We start from the raw sequence: 21,364 nt of genomic DNA on the forward strand, positions 1-21,364 counted from the left end.
AGGTCATGGGCAGACTTGGTGCCCCAGGTGTATTGGAGTGCCCAGTAGCTCAATCTATGATTAGTAAATGCATTTTTTACTCCCAGGATAAGTGAGGAGAGGATCAATCTATAAAATTTTTTTTAGATTTTTCTGAGCTGGAATTTCATAGACTTTTAAAGGAAGGTGTTGATGAACCTTTAATCCTGACCTGAACATGGTGGTGGCTTGGCCCAGTGGAACCCATACTGGATAGAAAGCCATAATGTCAAAGAATCAGGACTCAATGTAATTGTCAGAGTTTCCTGGACCCACTCTTGTCCTATAGGTAGCATTATCACTAAACTTATATGGTCAGGCCTTGCCTGCTACACTGGTAAGTCCCCACTGGGATTATCATCAATTCATTTTTTTTCATTCACTCATTCAACAAACATTTATAAAGTGCTGACTCTATGCCGTCCTTCCTCTGATCTCTGGGGATATAATAACCAACCAAGTGCCTAAATCCCTGCCTTCATGGGACTTACATCACACTTACATTGGGGGGTGGTGAAGGGAGTTCAGAAAATGTGAGGCTAGAAAAGAAATAAAACAAATAAGTCAAGTATATAGTAGGTTAAATGGTGAAAGTATTATTTGAACAATATTAACCTGTAACTTATATTTGCATGAGGCTTCATGATTTTCATGGGCCAGGACATGTGTATTCTATGTGCTTGTCACAAGAATAAATGGCCTGGAATGTTAAGGCAATTCCTCAGGGTCACAGGATTCACAATGATTTTTCTGGAATGGGAATGCAAATCATCAGGTGCTGGGTGTCCTTCCTTGTTCTCTAACTTAAGAAATGAGCACAGCAACTCGACCACCTGTCTCTTTTTGGTGCTTAGTGGGGACTGGACAGGAACTGCTCACTCTCCTCCCATGGAAGACAGGGAATTCTGGTGTAGAGCTGGCGAGGCAACCCATTCTGCGGTTTGAATACCATGGTCATACAATAATGACCATGGGCCTGTGAGGACTAGACAAAAATCATCATAGGAGGATGGCATTGGAGGGACACCAACCCAGGAAGCCAGGTCTGTCCCTCAAATCCTACTGGGGAGGAAGCAAATAATTGTATTCCTTCAGACATTTTCAAGTGGGAACATGAAAATACAGACCGGGCCAGGCTCTGCCCACATCATGTCACTGTGACACAAAACTGAAAGCCAGAGGATGTTGAGAGACAAACAAATGACCTAGTGTTTACTTTTGTAATATGTTGTGATTCCTTGTACCAGGAAATCTAATTCCCCTTTTATTCCCTTACCACCCCACCTGTTCTTCCTTGCTGTAAAACAGGGAGCAAAGGAGAACCAGATGTTCTATAATAGTCATCAAAATAATTAATTATTTTCAGTAGCTTTCTTTGAACTTAAGTTGGAGAAAACCATGGACTTTTCATTATTGAGGGGAGGGGGAGTCAAGAGGAAACATTAGTATTTGTGGTTGATCTCAGTGTACCATATGGTACAGGAAATAAAAGAGTAGAAGTTTTGGAATCAGTCAGAACTGGATGTGAATCCCAGATTGGTGACTCCACTAGCCTTGGACCCAAGACCAGTTTTTTTTTTTTTAAAGATTTTATTTATTTATTCATAAGACACACACACACACACACAGAGAGAGAGAGAGAGAGAGAGAGAGAGAGAGAGGCAGAGACACAGGCAGAGGGAGAAGCAGGCTCCATGCAGGGAGCGTGACATGGGACTCGATCCTGGGTCTCCAGGATCATGCCCTGGGCCAAAGGCGGCTCTAAACCACTGAGCCACCCAGGTTGCCCCCAATACCAGTTTTTAAGCCTCAGTTTCCTTATTGACAAGATAGAGATGCTGTCTACCTGGAAGATTGTTTCAAAGAGTGAGTGGGATCACAGGATATCCATGACACATGGCAGTGGCTTGCTAAGGATTACAGTGTTATGGTTATATCATAGGTGACTTCATCCTTTGCAAATTCAACTATTCCTCCTTGGCAGGGAGAGAGTGCGAAAGCAGACCAAGTTAAAAATGTATGTAGTTCCAGAATGTTTAAATATCTTGTTCAAACAAGGCAGCTTGAGTGTGTTCACTCTTCCATTCAGTGAATCTGTATATGGGGAATAAGCACCTGCTGTTCCTTCACAGACTTCAGTTCCTTCATGCTCTCAACGTGCAAACACTTTTCCAGGCCACGTGTGACTCTTGGTTTTAAAGCTACATATATCTCATACCTCATGTGCCCCAACTGCCATCCAACCATGTCGTCAGAGGCTCAGATAAAGAAACAGTGATGGATGGTTGTTTTGGTGCGATGTAATTGTTGTTCGTTCTGAAACCAAAGAAATGTGAAATAATAAAAAGAAGATACAATGTTTTCCTATCATGTTAGTAAAGGTCTTTGAAAAGAATCATAATGCCCAGGGTCTTCCAAGACATTACTGATGGTGTAAATGGATTTTTCTGGAGGACACAATAATAGGTATAAAAAAAGCATAAAAATGTTCAGATCTTTTTTTGTTGTTCTTTTTTGTTGTTGTTCAGATCTTTTGATGCCATAATTCTACTTCTAGAAATTTTTTTGAAGGGGATAACTGGATTTAACTGCATAGTGATTTAAAAAGTTCATCACAAAGTAATTTATAAAACCAAATTATTGCAAACAACTTCACTGCTCCACAATATAGGGTTGGCTAACCGAATCATTCATTCAGCAGACACTGCTGAGCACCCCTCATGGCCCTGGCCCTGGTCCATTCTGGGTCTTCAGGAAACTTTCCTCAGACATACACTCTAAATACATAGTTTGACCCAATGTTGAATACACATATTTATAAACTGATATTCTGTGAGAGCCACATATTGCCATCTTAGAACTTTGTGCTCCATGGGTACTTCTGAAATTTTACTTAAAAACTTACCTAACACATCAATGTTCACTAAGGAATTCCAATAGTTAACTTTTTTTTTTAAAAAAAGATCTTTTAAAATATATTTTAGAGAGAGTGAGAGCAAGAGTGCACAAACAAGTGAAAGGAAGAGCAGAAGAGGGAGAGGGAGAGAGAATCTGAAGCTGATTCTGTGCTCAGTGTGGAGTCTGACATGTGGCTCTGTCTCATGACCCTGACTGAAATCATGACCTGAGCAGAAACCAAGAATCAGAAGTTTAACTGACTGAGCCACCCAGGCACTCCACCCCCCAACCCAGTAGTTAACTTTTAAAAGTTTAATAATACAGTGTGGTAACAGTGACATCTTAGCACCATCAACAAACAGAGTGCTCCTGTGACTCTGTGCTCATGGGTATGAGCTAAACAGAAGCCTGTTTCCAACTGAAATCAGCCTGGGGAACGTGGTGAGTTTGGGCAATTTTATAAGTGTTGGGTCTTGTAGAACCCCCTTGCTAATGCCTAGCGGGGGTTGATGGCAGCATGTTTATGGAGGCTTATCATGTAAGAAATGCTTGTACCATTAATTAAGATTTCCTTCCTCTAAACCAATGGTTCTCCGGGTGATTTTGTCCCCCAGGAGACACTAGGCAATGTCTAGAGACATTTTTGAGCATCATAACTGGGGAGAGAGATATTACTGACACTTATTGGGTAGAGGCTAGGGATGCTGCTCAACGTCCTACAGTGCACAATACAGCCATCCCCTCACAACAAAAAATTATTGATTCTGAATGTCAATAAGGCAAATGAGAAACCCTGTGTAAACATAACAAGTTAAAGTCAAATCTTTGGTCTTCATGTCCTGGGCCTGGAGATTTTGTCTATGGAGCTGGAGCAGCCCCCCAAAATTGAAAATGAATGCGCGGTTTGAAGAGCCTTTCTGAATATAACTTCATCTTTCTTTTTCCAAATAAGTCTCAATTTTAATAAGATTATGCACACACATTTATTTGCTACTGAAAATTGAAATAACATACAAAAATTTTTATTACAATTCAAATTTTTGAAAACCAATCTAGTTTATGCATGTTGCCCTAATTGTGCTCCAGCCAAACCTCTCAGTGTTTTCTATATATTCCCTCTGCACAAGTTACTTGGCATCCAATTTTTGATGTTAGGTTTTATCTTAATGACCTCAGGCTTCAAAAATACACAGGCAACACTCAAGACCCATTAGTACTTCTTTGGGTCAAATCAAAAAGTGGAGCTAAAGTATACCGAAGTCTTCAAATGCAAACTACATGGCTTCTTCACACATGACTGTAATCAGGATAGAAAAGACACAAAAAAGACAGAGCTTACATCATAGATTATCAAAATATTATACAGTTTGTCCTAACATGGAGCAGCTTTCCCGAGCTGCTGCACAATGACACTAACATTACTAGTAAGAAAAAACAGTACAAGAGTAAGGTTTATGTTTACATCGACTCTGTGTCATAATTCTCCATGCTGGTATCCTCAGATCTCTGTCATACAGGCAATAATGACAGCTACATCTAGATCTTTTCACCTTGATTCAACATCAATTTCCTTCTACTGTTATTCTTTTTGCAGCGTAGAGTGCCGGTTGAGGTGGCGCTGGTATTTAATAAATGGCACTATCCTTTCCATCCTTTCTTTCCGAGCAGTTAACGATGTCCTTACTCTACCCCCTCCTCCTGTTGAGTGTGCGGTCCACGGGCCCCTGCGAGGTCTTCTCTCTGCCTGCTGTTTGTAGAAGGGAAGGGAGTTTGATACTAAGGTTGAGAGTCAATTTACTATGGTTCTTTATTGAAATTTTTGAGATCAGCTGAGCCTCCCTAGGAATTCTCTTCTTGGGACATCTGAGAAGACTCTGGGGTCCAGGTCGGGTAAAGTTTCTTTTGTGAATCCATTGAAAACCTAGTCACAGGCTGAAGCTCCTTCTTGATCTTCAGTTTTGTGGAAGGTGGTGCTCAAGACTCAGCCTGCCGCAAAGTAGCCTGGAAAGAACTAGATAGCCCAGGAAAAGCAAGAAAAACCCAAACTCCAACAAACCATGGTGAAAGAAAGAACAAGCCTTGGTCATATTTATTTCTAATACTTTTGCATATACTCGAGGAAAAATTTGTCCTTAAAATGTTCACCCTAAAAATAGAGCCATGGAGCAAGGTAATTGGCTTATAACACTATCATTTGAATTTCCACCTGCCACTCAGTTTGCCCTTGCATGTGTGCCAAGCCCAATACCTTCTGAGCAGCAGGAATGTAGGAGGACCTTACAGCAGGCTGGGGAATGAGACACTTGCCTTCTCAAAGCCCATGAGGTGGTGCACTTCTTTGGCATGGCACACAAATGAGCTACTTGCACTGCAAGCAAACTTTGGTTGGACTCACGCTAAATTGGTATTCTCTTCATGGCACAAATTTAAGGCTTTTGGTTGCTCAAGCAGCCTTTGAACATGCAATAGCAGCTATTCCAGTTTATTGGAACATTTTACAAAATCACACGATAAGACAGTTCCACAGTCTCTTATGTGTCATGTGGTTTGTCTGTGAGTGGAAAGGAATGATGGAAGGCCCACTCAGAGTGGAAAGGAATGATGGAAGGCCCACTCAATGGTGGTTGCAGGCAGCAATTCTATGCCATCATAGCTTCCTCAGTATGCAACTGAAGAATGCCAATGACCATGGGATGCTTGTGACTCCTAAATCACTTGTAGCCTTCGCTGTGTTTGTTCTTGTCAGAGGCAATTGCCCAACAATTTTCTTGATGGATTTTTCATTTTATAAATATTTCTTCAATAAGATTTGCTCTGCTGGGAAGAATCAGCCTCTTGGCATCAAAATAGATGAAGTACACTAGACTTCAAACTGATGTAGAAAGTACAAAAGTAGCACATTTAATAACACCACTAAGCCTTCTGCACATAGCAGAATATGACTCAAGAAAAAAAGCTTCTTAAAATGTGTTTTCTGGGAGTAACTTTGTAGCTTATCACTTGAGTAAATCAAATTGCAAAAGTCCTTTGTCTTCATCTACTGACACCAGTCTTCACCAGAGCAACATTTTGACAAGTTTTTGATCAAAATTTTAGTTTCCGGGATCCCTGGGTGGCGCAGCGGTTTGGCGCCTGCCTTTGACTCAGGGCGCGATCCTGGAGACCCGGGATCGAATCCCACGTCAGGCTCCTGGTGCATGGAGCCTGTTTCTCACTCTGCCTGTGTCTCTGCCTCTCTCTCTCTCTCTGTGACTATCATAAATAAATAAAAAATTATAAAAAAAAAATAAAAAAAAAATATTAAAAAAAAAAAAAATTTTAGTTTCCATAGACCTCAAACCATAAAAATTATCTTTTGAAAGAATTAATACCATCTTTTGTTTTGATGGCTAGTAAAAATATATACTTTGAGTATCTCATTTATCTGCAGTATTTCTTAATTAATTTTTATTCTTTATTATATCTGGATTAACAGTTATTTATCAGGCTGTGTAGGTTATAGCACATGATTCTGGATTTGTTTTCCTCCTGAAGGAATTTCAGGGTGAAAAGTATGAAATTCTGCCTCAAATTCATTCTCATAGATAAGAATTCCTAAGCAGGGAACTTTCCTGGAAAGACTCCTGATCTATGTGGAGTTAAGTAACCAAAAATTCAACATAGTTCTTAAAGTTTGCTTTGTGTGAAATTAGTAATGCTCCTGTGCCAAATAATTCTCTAAATATGAGAATTACAGTATAATCTAGTGGTTATCTTTACCCTTATATTGTTGAAAGTTTTATTGATGTATATTTGCTTTAAAAAGATACAACTTTTTGAGCTACTTAGCTTTACATGCTCTTTTAATATTTGTATTAACCATTTGTCTGTGTCCCCATTTAATCATTGGAAAGTTACTGATAATTGTTTTCCATGTGAAGTTAATATTTTTCATGATCTATATTATTTATCTCATCATTTTACTTATTTATGTATCAGCTAGCTGATAGAATTTTATAAAAATTCTATATTATTTGTTTATATAAAACAGATAAGGAGATTTTGCCTCATATTATATCCAGAATGCTTACCTAGACCTTAAGGTAAATAATAAGATATTAATAATTAGTTCATGATGTCTTGCTTTATTCATATTAGTATTGTTCCCTTGATTAGATATGATGAAAATCTATGGGTTCTCACAATCATTGGTCGTACACAAGTTTCGGGATACCAGAAATGATGTTGAAGTCAGCATTCAGCTCTTTGACCTTCCAAAGGCTGATGCCAAGTCTGAAGTAGATTTTGGCAAAAATTCAAGGTTGAATTCAAATATAGGAGCATTCTTACATTTAGTGGAAACTATTGTATATGTATAGTTATATATGCATACACAGATATATAATACACACATATTTATCTATTACTATAATATTTTAAAGATTATTTAGGAAAATGAAAATATGCCTACATGTTATTCATTAACAGTAGGCTGCAGAAACAGTGTTAAAGAATCATCTCAAATGAAAAATTAACTAGTATCTTTTAGATTACTTTGTATTTGTAGATGTACCAAGGAAAAATGGAAGTATCTCCCTTCTTCCTCTTAAGGAGGCCCTGCCACTAAGGAGGTATTTAAAATTTAACAGCCTTTAAAAAATGTTTCAAGGACCACCTGGATCTCTGTGGAAAAGAGTTTAGTCCCCTGAAGAGAGGCATAGCTTTTGTACTTCCAAGGTGGAGAGGGACAGGGTGCCCAGATGAGAAGGTGGGTTGGCAGATACTTCAGGACATTGTGAAGGGATGGAAGCTTTGGTCTCAGGTGTGGTCCCAGGTGACTGGCTTCATGAGTGCCTGTGGAGCTGGGTCACTAAGCTGTGGCTTTGGAATGGTAGCAAGGGTCTTTGTGACTCAGCAAGTAGTCAGCAGGAAGGACCGCTATGAAGGGCAACCTGATGCCATCTGGGGTAATAGTGCCTACCAATGGTGAAGAATTGCTGTCTGGTGGCAGCAGCACCATTAGCTGGTGGTGCATAATGTCAGCAGTGACCACCCCCACCCCCAGCAAGGACCATACCTGCCTCTTTCCCCAAGCAGAGTAGTATAGGTCCTTAGTTGGTCTAATATAAGACATAGAATGGAGCCCCCGAATGACTGACATTAGCCTTCTCACTAAGCTCAGCCAGATTAGGATTTGATTTAGAAAAAGAAACATGATGTCTCTAGTACTCAAATGTCATGGAACAGTTGGGTTCCACCCGACACATGAACACATGTATATGTATCCACAGAAACAAAACCATGCTAGATATTCATCAGTGTAGTAACACTGGTTTCTGTGGGCTGAGAGATCAGAGGAGATTTTAATTTTTAAAATTGTCCTACTTGATATATCTCCTCAAATCTCTAGAATGTATTTCTATTAATTTTACAATCAGGAAAAAAATTCTAACAAGACAGTTGATGACTTAAAGAAAATCTACAGTAATCAGGAAATTCAGAATGGTGAGAATTATGTCTTATTGTCTATTGCACCTCTTTGTGCCAGGGTAAAACAGTGGCTTCTATTTTTTTAAAGGCTTTTTATGAGCCAGGTATTGTCCTAAGCATTTCACCTTAATTAACTTAATCTGCATGTCAATAGATGGGTACTATCATGATCCTCCTTTTAAAGATGATGAAAAATTATAAAGCATCATTGAAAGAAATAAAATAAGATTTGAACAAATGGAGAGACGTACAGAGATTTAAAGAAAGAAATGAATTGGATCTGAAGAAATGGACAGATATGCAAAGATCTTAACAGTGTAAAGGTTGACAGGCTTTTTCTGTCAAGAGCCAGACAGAAATAAATATTTTATTCTTTTATTTTTTTTAAAGATTTATTTATTTATTTATTCACTGAGAGAGAGAGAGAGAGAGAGAGAGAGACAGGCAGAGACACAGACAGAGGGAGAATCAGGCTCCATGCAGGGAGCGCGACTGGGACTCGATCCCGGGTCTCCAGGATCACAGCCCGGGCTGCAGGCAGCGCTAAACCGTTGCACCACCGGGGCTGCCCCAGAAATAAATATTTTAGGTTATTTGGCCATACAACTGTCACAAATACACAACTCTGCCATTGTGGTGCAAAAACAGTTATAGGCAATATGTAAATGAATGAGAGTGTCTGGGGCCAATAAAATGCTATTTAGGAACACTGGTGATGGGCTGAAGTTGGCCCACACGCCATAGTTTGCTTGGAGGAGCACAAGAATGTAAACACAGAGCTTTCTAAATTAGTACCTAATTTGATGCAATTCTAATCAGGAATTTAGGATAATGTTTTTAACCTCTAGGAGGTTTTTTAAAGCAAGACAGGAAACCAAAATGTCTTAAGGGAAAATAAGCAAACCTGCTACATAAAATGTTAATATTTTTATGTGGCCAAATACAATACAAAAATATTAACATAGAGATGATGGGATTAGAGAAAATATTTGACACATATGAGAGACTAATATCTCTAACATTGAGAATCTCTTACAAATTATTGAGCAAAAAAGAAAGTGAAAGAAAGAAAAAAAAAGGAAGAAGGAAGGAAAGTGCACAATTCACTGAAGTTGAAATGAAAATGAATGTCAAACATTTGAAAAACTGCCCAACATCACCAGTATTTGAAGGAATGTTATATAACAATAAAGAGATCCAATGGTTTGCTCATCAGGTTGGCAAAAAATAAAAATAATGATTATAATCAGTGCCAGTGAAGATGTGGGGAGACTTATCTCTCATGCCTTGCGATGCTAGCAGGGTCTGAACTGGCAAACACTTTGGGAAAATAACCTGGTGGTAGCTGTTAAAAGGAAAAGGGCAAATTAAAAGTGATAAATTATCTAATCAAAGAGGTAAAAGATCTATACTCCAAAAACTATAGAACACTTAAGAAAGAAATTGAAGAAGACACAAAGAAGTGGAAAAACATTCTATGCTCATGAATTGGAAGAACAAAAACTGCTAAAATGTCTAAGCTACCTAGAGCAATTTACACGTTCAGTGCAACCCCTACCAAATACCATTAGCATTTTTATAGAGCTGGAACAAACAGTCCTAAAATTTGTATGGAACCAGAAAAGACTATGAATAGTCAAAGGAATGTTGAAAAAGAAAACCAATGCCGGGAGCATCATAATGCTGGATTTCAAGCTGTATTACAAAGCTGTGATCATCAAACAGTGTGGTACTGGCACAGAAACAGATCCATAGATCAATGGAACAGAATAGAGAACCCAGAAACTCTATGGTCAACTAATCTTCAACAAGGCAGGAAAGAATATCCACTGGAAAAAGGACAGTCTCTTCAACAAACGGTGTTGTGAGAATTGGACAGCCACGTGCAGAAGAATGAAACTCGACCATTCTCTTACACCAGACACAAAGATATATTCAAAATGATGAAAGACCTAAATGTAAGATACGAATCCATCAAAATCTTAGAGGAGAACATAGGCAGCAATCTTTGTGACCCTGGCCACAGCAACTTCTTGCTAGACATGTCTCCAGATACAAGGGAAACAAAAGCAAAAATGAACTATTGGGACTTCAGCAAGATAAAAAGCTTCTTCACAGCAGAGGAAACAGTCAACAAAACTAAAAGGTAACCTACAGAATGGGAGGAGATATTTGCAAATGACATATCAGATAAAGGGCTAGAATCCAAGATCTATAAAGAACTTATCAAACTCGACACCCAATAAACAAAAAATTCAATGAAGAAATGGGCAGAAAACATAAACAGACATTTCTTCAAAGAAGATAGACAAGTGGCTAACAGACGCACGATGAAATGTTCAATGGCACTCGGCATCAGGGAAATACGTATCAAAACCACAATGAGATACCACCTCATACTGGTCAGAATGGCTAAAATGAACAACTCGAGGATGCAGAGAAAGGGGGACTCTTTTACACTGTTGGTAGTAATGCAAACTGGTGTAGCCATTCTGGAAAACAGTGTGGAGAGTGCTCAAAAAGTTAAAAAAAAAAAAGTTAAAAATAAAACTACTCTACAACCCAGCAATTTGCACTACTGGGCATTTATCCAAAGGATGCAAACATAGTGATTCAAAAGGGCACATACATCCCAATGTTTATAGCAGCAATGTCCACAATTGCCAAACTATGGAAAGAGCCCAGATATCCATTGACAGATGAATGGATAAAGAAGTGGTCTATGTATACATAATGGAATACTATTCAGCCATCAGAAAGAATGAAATCTTGGGATGCCTGGGTGGCTCAGCAGTTGAGCGTCTGCCTTTGGCTCAGGGCATGATCCCAGCATCCGAGATCAAGCCCCATATCGGGCTCCTTGCTGGGAGCCTGCTTCTCCCTCTGCCTGTTTCTCTGCCTCTCTTTCTGTGTCTCTCATGAATAAATAAATAAAATCTTTAAAAAAAAAAAGAATGAAATCTTGCCATTTGCATTGATGTGGATGGAACAAGAGTGTATGATGCTAAGCAAAATAAGTCAGTCAGAGAAAGACAAATACCATATGATTTCACTTATATGTGGAATTTAAGAAACAAAACAGATGAACATAGGGGAAGGGAAGGAAAAGTAAAATAAGATGAAGACAGAAAGGGAGGCAAACCATAAAAAACTCTTAACTACAGAGAACAAACTCAACATTGTTGGAGGGATGTGGTTGGGGGGATGGGGTAACTGGGTGATGGGCATTGTGGAGGGGATGTGATTTAATGAGCCCTGGGTGTTATATGCAACTGATGAATCACTAAATTCTATCCCTGAGACTAATAATATATGTTAACTAAATTGTATTTAAATTTAAAAAAATGATAAATTATCTTAAAATTAAGGAAAGAAAAACTTCCTGTCAAAACCTAAGAGTTATGGTCAGATCTCTATACTGAGGAAAATTTATAGTCTTTAAATGACGTGAGTATATTTCAAAAGGACCTTTTGTTCCACAGTTAGGATTGTTTATCTCTTTGTAGCTTCAGGAGGATGGCTGCTTCTTTATTTTGGTCAAAATGGGGCTTTCCTCTCAAATCTGGGGACACTCTCTTCAGTTTTCCTTTGCTTGTCTCTCATGCCCATTTTGGGACTTACTACATTTTGTGGCATGTGGTTCTAGTCTGACATAGCTATATTGGTGGTGTCAGCTTATGGTGTCACCTCTTAGAGTTTGAGCCTCTCTACTAGGACATACTCAAGGGTTAATGTCCAATCACTTCTGGTCTCATAAATAGCTCACTTACATGAAGGATGCTAGACACATTGTGTCACATTAAGACATTTGATCAAATCACGGGTCCTGTAGAAGTCCAAACTGAAAGTTAGTACTCAAAGGACCAGAAGTCTAGGGACTTCTTCAGGTCCCTAGAGTCTTTGCTCTAATAATCATGCAACTTAAAGACATGATTTATTATAATAAAGAAATGTACTTCCTATCTTTCCAAATCAGGGAACTTCCAAATCATGATAGTGACAGCCTGTCTGCGGACCCAGGCTGGAAGCTGAAAAAAAATAAATGCAACGAGTTTGTATTATGTCTTTCCCTGTCTTCAAAGATGAACACACATCTGTTGGCTCCTTAGCCCACCCAGATATCCACAGCCAAGAGGCGCCTATGAATCCTGCTAAATAATCTTCTGCAACCAACTCAATGTGTAACAGGGCCTGAATTAAACAGATCCCAGCATGAACTGGATAGAGCTGAGTGAGAAATGAGAACAGAATTGTCTCCATATGGCCCTGTGTGTAGAAGTCACCAGGCAAAATATGAGGCATGGTGCGAAAAGGGTACCAGCCCAAGGCTTGGAAGTCCAATGTGGATGTGCAAACTGTTTCTCTGAGCTTCCTTAACAGCACAGGCATTCCCTGTATCTGTTTGTCTCCCTTAACCATTACCTGGGTGCTGTGCTTTTGCCCTCCAGACTAGGGTGAGGAAGTGTCAGATCTTGTGTAGGATATTTTAATTTCATTTCTTATGACAATTTATTACAATAGCTTCAACATGAAAAGTTAGGCGTCTAGTTCCATCCGGAAGTGAGAAGCAGAGGAGGCTTTGTTCTGGACGGCCTTGGCTTACCCGTCATTCATCTCCTGTATCTTTCCCTCCAATGCTGGCCAGTGTTCTACCCACCGCCTGGCAAGGCCCACCCTTCAAGTTTCTGGGTCAGCAGTATCACTGGGCGGTGTTACAGGGACAACACAGAGGATCACTTTTTACTTTTGGCCTGAGTTGGCAGCGGGGGTGGGGTGGGGTGTAAGTGCTCATCATGGAGGCATCCAAATGTGAGCTGGGTTTGGATCATGCATGTCATAGGGCTCTGTACGCAAACATTCATTTGAGGGCCTCCGGGCGCCTCCCTTCCTCCTGGAGATGGCCTGCAGCAGGCTCTGTGTGGTGTGGTGTTTTCGATTCCATCAGAAATCTAAAACCTGTAAACACACTGACAGCAGTCGGCTGAGGGATGTGAGAAACTCGCAAATGAACAACAAATGCAGGCAGAGAAAGGCCAGACCAAATGGACTGATGTTTTTCACAACCGTGTAGGGGTTTAATCCGCTGGTCTCAAACCATATGGCGAGCTGAACATGAGCCGGAGAGGCTGGGAGGTACTTGGCGGCAGACCATGGAAACATAAACGCAAGGCATTTTGTTTCCTTGTGTGTGCTTTTTTCCCTTTAAATATTTACTTTTTGTGTTTTGCCAGGACACAGTTTCCATCCCATATGCAGAGCAGGCTGTTTTGCAAATGGGGGCAGGGATAAGCAGGGGACAGGTTGGCTCAGGGGACCTGTAATGGGATACTGATTCTGTCGTGTCCACGTTGCTGGCTTTCCTCCCCAGGTTGACCATGAACAAAACCTGCCCCGATCTCCGCACCCAGGTTTAGGGGCTCCTGGAAGAAGTCTCCTCCCTGTGGTGCAGGCGCAGAGCCGCGGGCGGCTGCTCTGGAAAGCTCCGGGCTCTGCTGAGCCGCTGGTAGGTGGCCTGTGCCCCGCAGCTCGGAGGCCCCGGCTGGGCAGGGCGCGCGAACCCCGAACCCCGTGGGTGGAAGCTGAGCCTCTGGGTTGGAGGCTGCCGATGGGGCATCTGTCACGGACCTTCCACCCCACGGGAGAGTCGGACCGGGAAGAAGGGTGGCAAGGGGCGTGGGTGGGCGAGGGACAGCAGCTGGGGAGAGGCCGGGGGTGGCAGATCCCCAAGTTAAGTAGAAATGGGCCATATAAAAATAAATAAATTAGTGCCGGGCCTGGAGCCATGTTTGAACCAGAATAATGTAAGCAATCAAATACTTACTGTCTCTAATTCACTCAGGCTTCCAAACACATTGCTTAACAGAAAATGGAAGGGTTGGTAACAGAGGCCACGGCTGCACAGGGAGGGCCGCATGCTCAAAGGCGGTCTCGGCTGCAGGGCGTCGCCAACCAGAAACGCCCGGCCCTGGCCAGTCTTCAGGGGTCCCGGGGCTGAGGGCCGCACACGCATGCCGACAGCCTCAGGAGGTCTCCCCCGCAGTCCATCTGCTCCACATGCGACCTCGGGGGTGGCCGTGAGAGATGCGGGGCCAAGCCGGAGCCCAGGACGTGGGGCCGTGCTGTGGCGCGCATCGCTGGCCTGTTTGCGAAGCAGCCCCTAGTGCCTCACACCTTACCGGGGTCGCCCCAGACACACAGGTACCGCTACACACCCTAGCGCAGCCTTGGGGCAGATTGGTGCGCACCGTGCCCGGGGACCCAGGCCAGCGAGTCCCGGCGGGACCACAGGATTTACCTGGCTAGGAGGCTCCAGGCGCCGCTGCTATTGCTGTGAGCGACACCATCAGGTACTGATCTCCTGAAGCCAAGTGATGAGAGCCTTTATCAGCGGAGGCCAGGTGGCTCAGCCGTTGAGCACCTGCCTTGTGTTCAGGCTGATCCCGGGGTTTTGGGATCGAGTCCCGCATCGGGGCTCCCTAGGGCCTCCCCTGCGTCTCCCTCGGTCTGTGTCTCTGCCTGTCTCTGTGTCTCTCATGAATAAACAAATAAAATCTTTTTTAAAAGTGGGAGGGGCTTTATCAGGTTGGGTAGCTGGATTCCAAGTCCAGGTTTCCTGCCCAAACCATGATGCTTCTGACTCTGTACATGCCCTCTCTGCCAGCGGTGTGCCCACATCACCTGAGCCTGCAGTTGTTCTTAGAACCCTTCCTGACAAGGTCCTCTAGGCAGCCACCAGCAATCAACCAGAGTTGACTTGGCAGATGAAACTTGTCATTTTTGAGGTGGCAGCAGGGGCCCTGGTCTGAAAGTCAGAGAACCAGGACTCAGTCATGAGTGGGCCATGAACTAGGTATGGAGACCCCAGGTGAGATATGTACCTCACTGTGTTCCATCTCCTCACCTGACAAATGAGAGGGCTGGGTTGGGTCAATGGTTCTCAGTCAGGATAATTCTAGAATCATATTGTATGAGGCTGTTGGGGCTGCCACAACAGAATACCATAGACTGGGGGGCTTAAATGGTGGGAATTTATTCCTCACAGTTCTGCAGGCTGGAAGTTCCAGATCAGGGTGCCGGCTGATTCATTTCCTGGTGGGGGCCTATTCATGGCTTGCAGATGGCCATTTTCTTGCTGCGTCCTCACATGGTCATTTATCCTTGTATGCAAGTATCTCATGTTTCTTTTTATAACAGCACTAATCCCATCATGGGGGCCCCCCCGCCCTCATGACCTCATCTAAACCTAATTACCTCCCAAAGATCCCCAACTCCAAATACTATTCCCTCAGGGTTTAGGACTTCAACAAATGAATTTGACGAGGGGGGCACACAATTCACTCCGCAGAACATATGGATAGCTTGTTTTAAAATACCGCTTCCTGAAATAAAATAAAATAAAATAAAATAAAACACAGTTTCCTGGGTTCTTCTTCCAGAGGTTCTGATTCAGTCCATCTGGGGTGAGATCCAGGAATTTATGTTTTTAGCAGGCATCTCACATGATTCTCAGCCTTTTTCAGGCTTGAGAAGCTTTGGGGGAGTTGATCACTGCATTCCCCAATTCCTGACAGTGAGCTGTGGAGTCCTCCCAACTCCCAGCAGCCCTTGGTCCTTTCTTCCTGAGCATGTGACCTGCCTCAACTGTATCTGCTGACAGTAGATGGAGAGTCTGGCTCATTCGTATGCAGGGGTCTAGCCCTGTGCCCCGCCTAGAGCCAGGCACACAGTAGGCACATAAGTGATGTTTGTGGAGGGTCTTACTCAAGACTCCTTCTAACTTCAAAAGTCTTTGAAATGTGCAGATCATCTTTGAAGGGCTCTCAAAGGGGTTACCCTACATTATTTAGGAAAAAAGCAGTAGAGCTGTCTTTGTTTTTACTGTCCAGGAGGCTTAACCAACAGCGAGTACATTTGCGTTTCCCTCTTTCTCCAAGCAGCAGAAAGCAAAACAACCTGTGCTGTGGCTAGAAAATGAATATATACAGACACAAAGGACAGACTCACTGCCCGTAGCCCTCTGGCCATCAGTGTCTTCCCTTCATTCCCTGCTGGCTACAGTGCCAGTGGTGAAAGCAAGGACAGGCCATCACTGAGGCTTGGTTGAGACAGTATGACCCAAGAGAAAATGGGGACCTTTTCTACATTCCTTTAATCCCACGAGGAATAATGAAGAGAAGAAAGAGAAGTGGATGTGGAATGAGTTTTCTCTGTTAAAAGTGTGGCTCAGAGGAAGAAGACAGTAATGCAAAGTAGTTGAACTGGTATGTGCCAAATTATAAACCGTCTCTGAAAAATTACTGTGAGATATAACTACACAACTGTCAGACCAGAATGTGCTTTAGCAAGGGAGTCAGCCACCATCACTTGCATTTGGCAGAGACTGAAGGCAGGCAGATGAGTGGGAAAGCTTTATAGTGGCAAGAAGGGAAGGTCTCAAGTGTACACCTATTGGAGGCTGCTTGGCCTGGGAAAGCTGGAGGAGGGGTAATTACAAGGGGCGGGGGCATTCTACGTGAATGTCCGGAGTACACATTTGGCTTTCTCTGGTTGGTCTTAAGCAACCAGAAAAAATTAGGGTAGTTGTCCATGATTAACCAAGTCCTAGCTATTTGGGTCCAGTTGTTACAGAGGTTATTGTTTGGCTTCCTGGAACAGCTGCTAGACATAGTGATCAGAGTTTTTGTAAAAACTTGTAGATAGCAGGTTGGCATCCTGGGCTGGTTACTGAGTTATCATGGGCTGGTTTCCTGGGTGGCTGATGCAGCCTGTGGGTCAGAGTACCATTTTTATATAGGCTTTGGCCTGGCCATTGCCCACATGTGTATTCAGTCCCCCAGTGATTATACCTAGAGAAATTGACCACTTCTGGCTCTCTCTTTCTCTCAATAAGCACCCCTCCCTTCCAAGGCTGAAATGAAGCAGCACATTCAGGAAACATGCCTCCATCTTTTTGGAGAACAGAGCCTATTCTGTCTATCATGCCCCCCACAAGCCTTCCTTAAACACTGATTTTCTTATATTAATTCTCTGCTGAAAAACAAGTGCATTAACTCAGGATTAAGTCTGACCCTCCTGCATCTCCCACTCATCCAATATATTCCTCCCCACGCTTCCCTCAGGCAGGCATCCCTGCGTCCCCTGGCTCTCCCATACCTCCTTGTACTTCCCTGCCCTTTCCCCCATAGACCCTATTAACGGAATGCCTTCTGCTCTTTCCCAAATCCTACCTGCAGTTCAAGTTTCAATTTTAATCCATGAACCATCTCCCCACCACTCTGGTGTGTATGCTATGCATCAGAGACTCAGCTGCGGCAGCTGGTTAAAAGGCAGAGTCCAAAGTCCCCCTTGGATTCTGATTTATTAGGTCTAGGGCTGATCAGGAAAATCACATTTGGACTGGTGGGGAACAATGGGAAAGGGTTCTTTAATTAAAAAGTAAACATTTGGGGGCACATGAGTGGCTCAGTTGGTTAAGTGTCTTACTTCTTGATTTCAGCTCAGGTCATGATCTCCGGCTCCTGAGATGGAGCCCCATGTCGGGCTCCTCATTCAATGAGGAGTCTGCTTAGGATTCTCTCCCTCTTCCTCTGCCTCTTCCCCCGCCCCCCAGCTCCTGTGTGCTCATTCTCTCTCTCTCTCTCTAGAAAAAGAAAAAAGAAAGTAAACAACATATGCATGAACAGAGAGATGGAAAACCACACCCTTGCATATGTGTATGTGTGTGTGTGTGTGTGTGTATATATATTACATATTAGGGAAAAATTGTGAAAGGCTTTCAAATGAACCAAAAAGATAGCTGGGCAACTTCAATGGAAAACTAGCTGTTGTCTGGCATGACTTCCAGATCTATTTGATTTTATGTCCAGTTTTCCAGATTATTTAATTTTATGTGGTGTCTGCCTCTTTCATTGTTGTTGAGCTTTTTATTTTTTTATTTTTATTTTTTTTTACGATCCTGAGGTATTTTATTTTCTTTACAGTTATCATGCCATAAATTCATAGGGAATGGGTTCCACCAGTTCAGGCTCCTTACCATTGGTTCTCACAAGGTGTGCTTCTCTGGGTGGGGTAGGCTGGCTCTTCAGTTGGACCCAAGTACCTTTCTCTTTGGCTTCCTTCTTTTTCTGATCATTTTCCTTCACACGCTTCAGGAAGCTATCTCGGCTCTTTGGGTGTTTAATATGCTCAATGTGGACATTAATTCTCTTGGCAAGAATCTTGCCCTTAACTTGTTTGTTTACAACAATGCCAACAGCATGCTGAGTAACATTGTAGACCCTTCCAGTTTTGCCATGGTAACATTTGTGGGGCATTCCTTTTTGAACAGTGCCCATTCCCTTGATGTCCACAATATCACCTTTCTTATAGATTCGCATGTATGTGGCTAAAGGAACAACTCCATGTTTTCTAAAAGGCCTAGAGAACATATAGCGGATACCTCTCCTCTTTCCCTTTATGTTGGTCATTTTGGCGAATTACTGGAAGATGGCGGTTCCGGCCGAAAGGCTGTTGTTGAGCTTTTTAAAGTTCTGTAAAGTGTGGATAACTTGTAGCACTGCAAACACATTTTGCACATGGTGGAGGTCCCACTGATTTGTGTCTCCCACTGTGGAAGGGGTCACTTTGACATCTACTAAGCAAATTCATCTTGGTATTCTTAATGCCCTAGGTATGTGTCTGTCCCTGGGGTTCTCCTTTGAACGAGTGCTAACACCTTACTGATTAACAATATTAATTAATCAGTTAAATAAAAATCATTGGCATATGTCATTTGGTATTCCTATGAGATCCATGGTTTGACCTTTGAAAAATTCTCTCACACCCACGCAGGCACATACACATACATAGGCCCTACTCTGGCTCAGTTATCTTACCCTGAGCAAATGGTTTAGTTTCGTGAAAGATAGAGGTCAGGGGCTGACGACAGGCCAAGCCATGCACCTGGCACGTTATTAGGTGGTGTGCTTCTGAAGTGGTCATTCAAAATGCTGGCATCGTCATTTTGTAATTATTTATTCCTCACCAGCTGTCTTTGAGTAAGAATGAGTATGTAGCATTACACTTAGCTTTTCCATGCAGCTCTGGGAACCTTGCTTTGGAAATCCTAAAGTGCCACCCAAGGAAGAGTTGAGTAAAGGTCAGACCTTCTGACGGCCAACCGAGCATCAAATGCTGCTGGTTGCTCAGAGTGTAGTCACAACACATCTCGACTCTTCTGTAGGAAGCCGGGGAGGTTCTGCTTCAGGACCTCCTGGAACGCTCTCCACCTGGTTCTCATGCGGCTAGGCAGCTGGAGCCGCTTAGCCATTCAGAAGCCATTCAGAAGCCAGCAGCTCCAGAGGAACCACATGCGCACCCACCTCTCCTTCCTTCCTTCCCTTTCTGATCTTTGTTTTAAAACCATTAGGGAAAAGGTCCAGGTGCTTCCGCACCTTTTGCCTTTCAACCTTCCATTGGACAAAGACTCTCTCACTGACTAAACTTTAGACTCCTCTGAACCCTTTTCTCAACAAGGCTTCGTCCTTGGGCCCTGCCTTCAGCCTGCCTCATGATGCACCGAGTCCTGCTGAGTCGGGTTAGAAGGAACCCCACTGTACCTCCCATATCGGATCAAATTCCTCAGCCCTTCCCCTCTGTATCTGATCACTCCCAGTCCTCCTCTGGCAAGAATCTTACATTAGGTTAGCAAGATAGGTCTTGATGTCTACTCTTAGTACTTTTTCATACACAGACCCTCTTGCTCTGCTCCTTGGTTGTAAATCCCAGCTGTCTCAGCTATCTTCAGAGTGGAGCCCAGTCTCTCTCCCATGGCCACAGTCAGGACACCTGTCGCCACAGTCCTGGCTAAGGTCTTCCTTCCATTTTTAGAAGCGTCAGAATGAATTTTTTCTTTAACATCATTTGGGTGTGAGCTCAAAGGGATGAGTGAGCCTAGCCGTTCTGATCCCTCTGTCGAGTTCGCCCAAGCTGACTTGGGCTGCTTTCTGCTTGCTGAGACCTGCCCCAATCAGGTAACCATCTCTTCACCTTCCAAGACATCCTGTTGGTGCACTCGCCCTTGGACACCTCTAGCCTGCAGCCCTAGAAGAGAATTGCCAATTCCCCTTCCACCCTTTTGAAAACCTCCCTCTGTGCAGATCCTTGTTTCAATCGCCATAGTATCCTGGGTTTCAAGGCATTTTGCCCAGCCAGGTGCAGCACATTGTCTCTCTATGCACTTCTTCATGTGTGGAAAGGGTCCGAGGACTTTGTAACCCACCTCCCAGCACCCCTTGGGGATTCATCTGATTTTTCAGCAGGAGAATTCTACAGGCTTCGGACGTTAAAAAAAAAAAAAATCAGCCCAGCCTCATAGAACCCAGAACCCAAATAGAAGTCAACCTCCAAGCGGCTCAAGGACAAAAGGGGGCTAGGAAATTCGCCTAATCGGCTGACACAACAAACCATATTCCTAAAGGGGCAAAGACTGATTTCCTATGTTGGAAAGAATTTACGATCTCAGTTGCTTTTCCTTTCTTTTTTCTTTTTGCCAGCTTCCTCCTCCTCCTCATGCAATAAAGATCAATTTGTCTGGGAGCCACTTCTTTTTGAGGAGAGACCGTTTCTGGGAGAGGCCTTGGGCTTCAAGGAGCACATACAAGTAAGTAGTAAAAAAAGAAAACACAACACACAACACAGGGCGCAGCGCCCCCCCAGGTCTCCTCTGACCGCAGCCGCCCCGCAGCCGCCCCGCAGCCCAGCCTCCGCGTCCAGCCGTGTGGGCGGCCCTCTGAGCAGAGTGCAGCCAGGTCAGCCTAATTAGCCAGGCTAATGTCTGGTTTCCTGGGGAGAGTTTTTGTGAAGTAATTGCCTGCCTTGGGGTCAAAATGTAGTAATTATAGGTCTTTTTGTTACTAAATGAGATAAACAGCCTTTGAATTCTTGCAGCAAGTTAGCCAATCACAAGAGACTTCTCTTTGTGCCCCAGAACTGCAGAGGC

General features: G+C 43.0%; 1 protein-coding gene and 1 long non-coding RNA gene across 3 annotated transcripts in view; one reads left to right on the forward strand and one right to left on the reverse strand.

Annotated features, from left to right (window-relative positions):
• Positions 1-3,272: 3,272 nt before the first annotated feature.
• Positions 3,273-21,364, forward strand: part of LOC121485786 — a 77,031-nt gene continuing 58,939 nt past the window's right edge. For both annotated transcript variants that reach the window (XR_005986365.1, XR_005986366.1), the window contains exons 1-3: positions 3,273-3,357; positions 13,754-13,888; positions 20,919-21,025. This is a non-coding gene — a long non-coding RNA (uncharacterized LOC121485786). The remainder of the gene's footprint in view (positions 3,358-13,753; positions 13,889-20,918; positions 21,026-21,364) is intronic.
• Positions 18,369-18,882, reverse strand: LOC121485785 (60S ribosomal protein L21-like). Its single transcript, XM_041746556.1, has one exon. The coding sequence runs from the start codon at positions 18,849-18,851 to the stop codon at positions 18,369-18,371; it is 483 nt and encodes a 160-aa protein (XP_041602490.1). The 5' UTR covers positions 18,852-18,882.

The sequence above is a fragment of the Vulpes lagopus genome, chromosome 2, assembly GCF_018345385.1.
Source record: "Vulpes lagopus strain Blue_001 chromosome 2, ASM1834538v1, whole genome shotgun sequence".
In the NCBI taxonomy this organism is placed as follows: Eukaryota; Metazoa; Chordata; class Mammalia; order Carnivora; family Canidae; genus Vulpes; species Vulpes lagopus.

Excerpts from the sequence above, each read along its gene's own strand:
- LOC121485785 (XM_041746556.1), bottom strand. The coding sequence starts at position 18,851 with ATGACCAACATAAAGGGAAAGAGGAGAGGTATCCGCTATATGTTCTCT.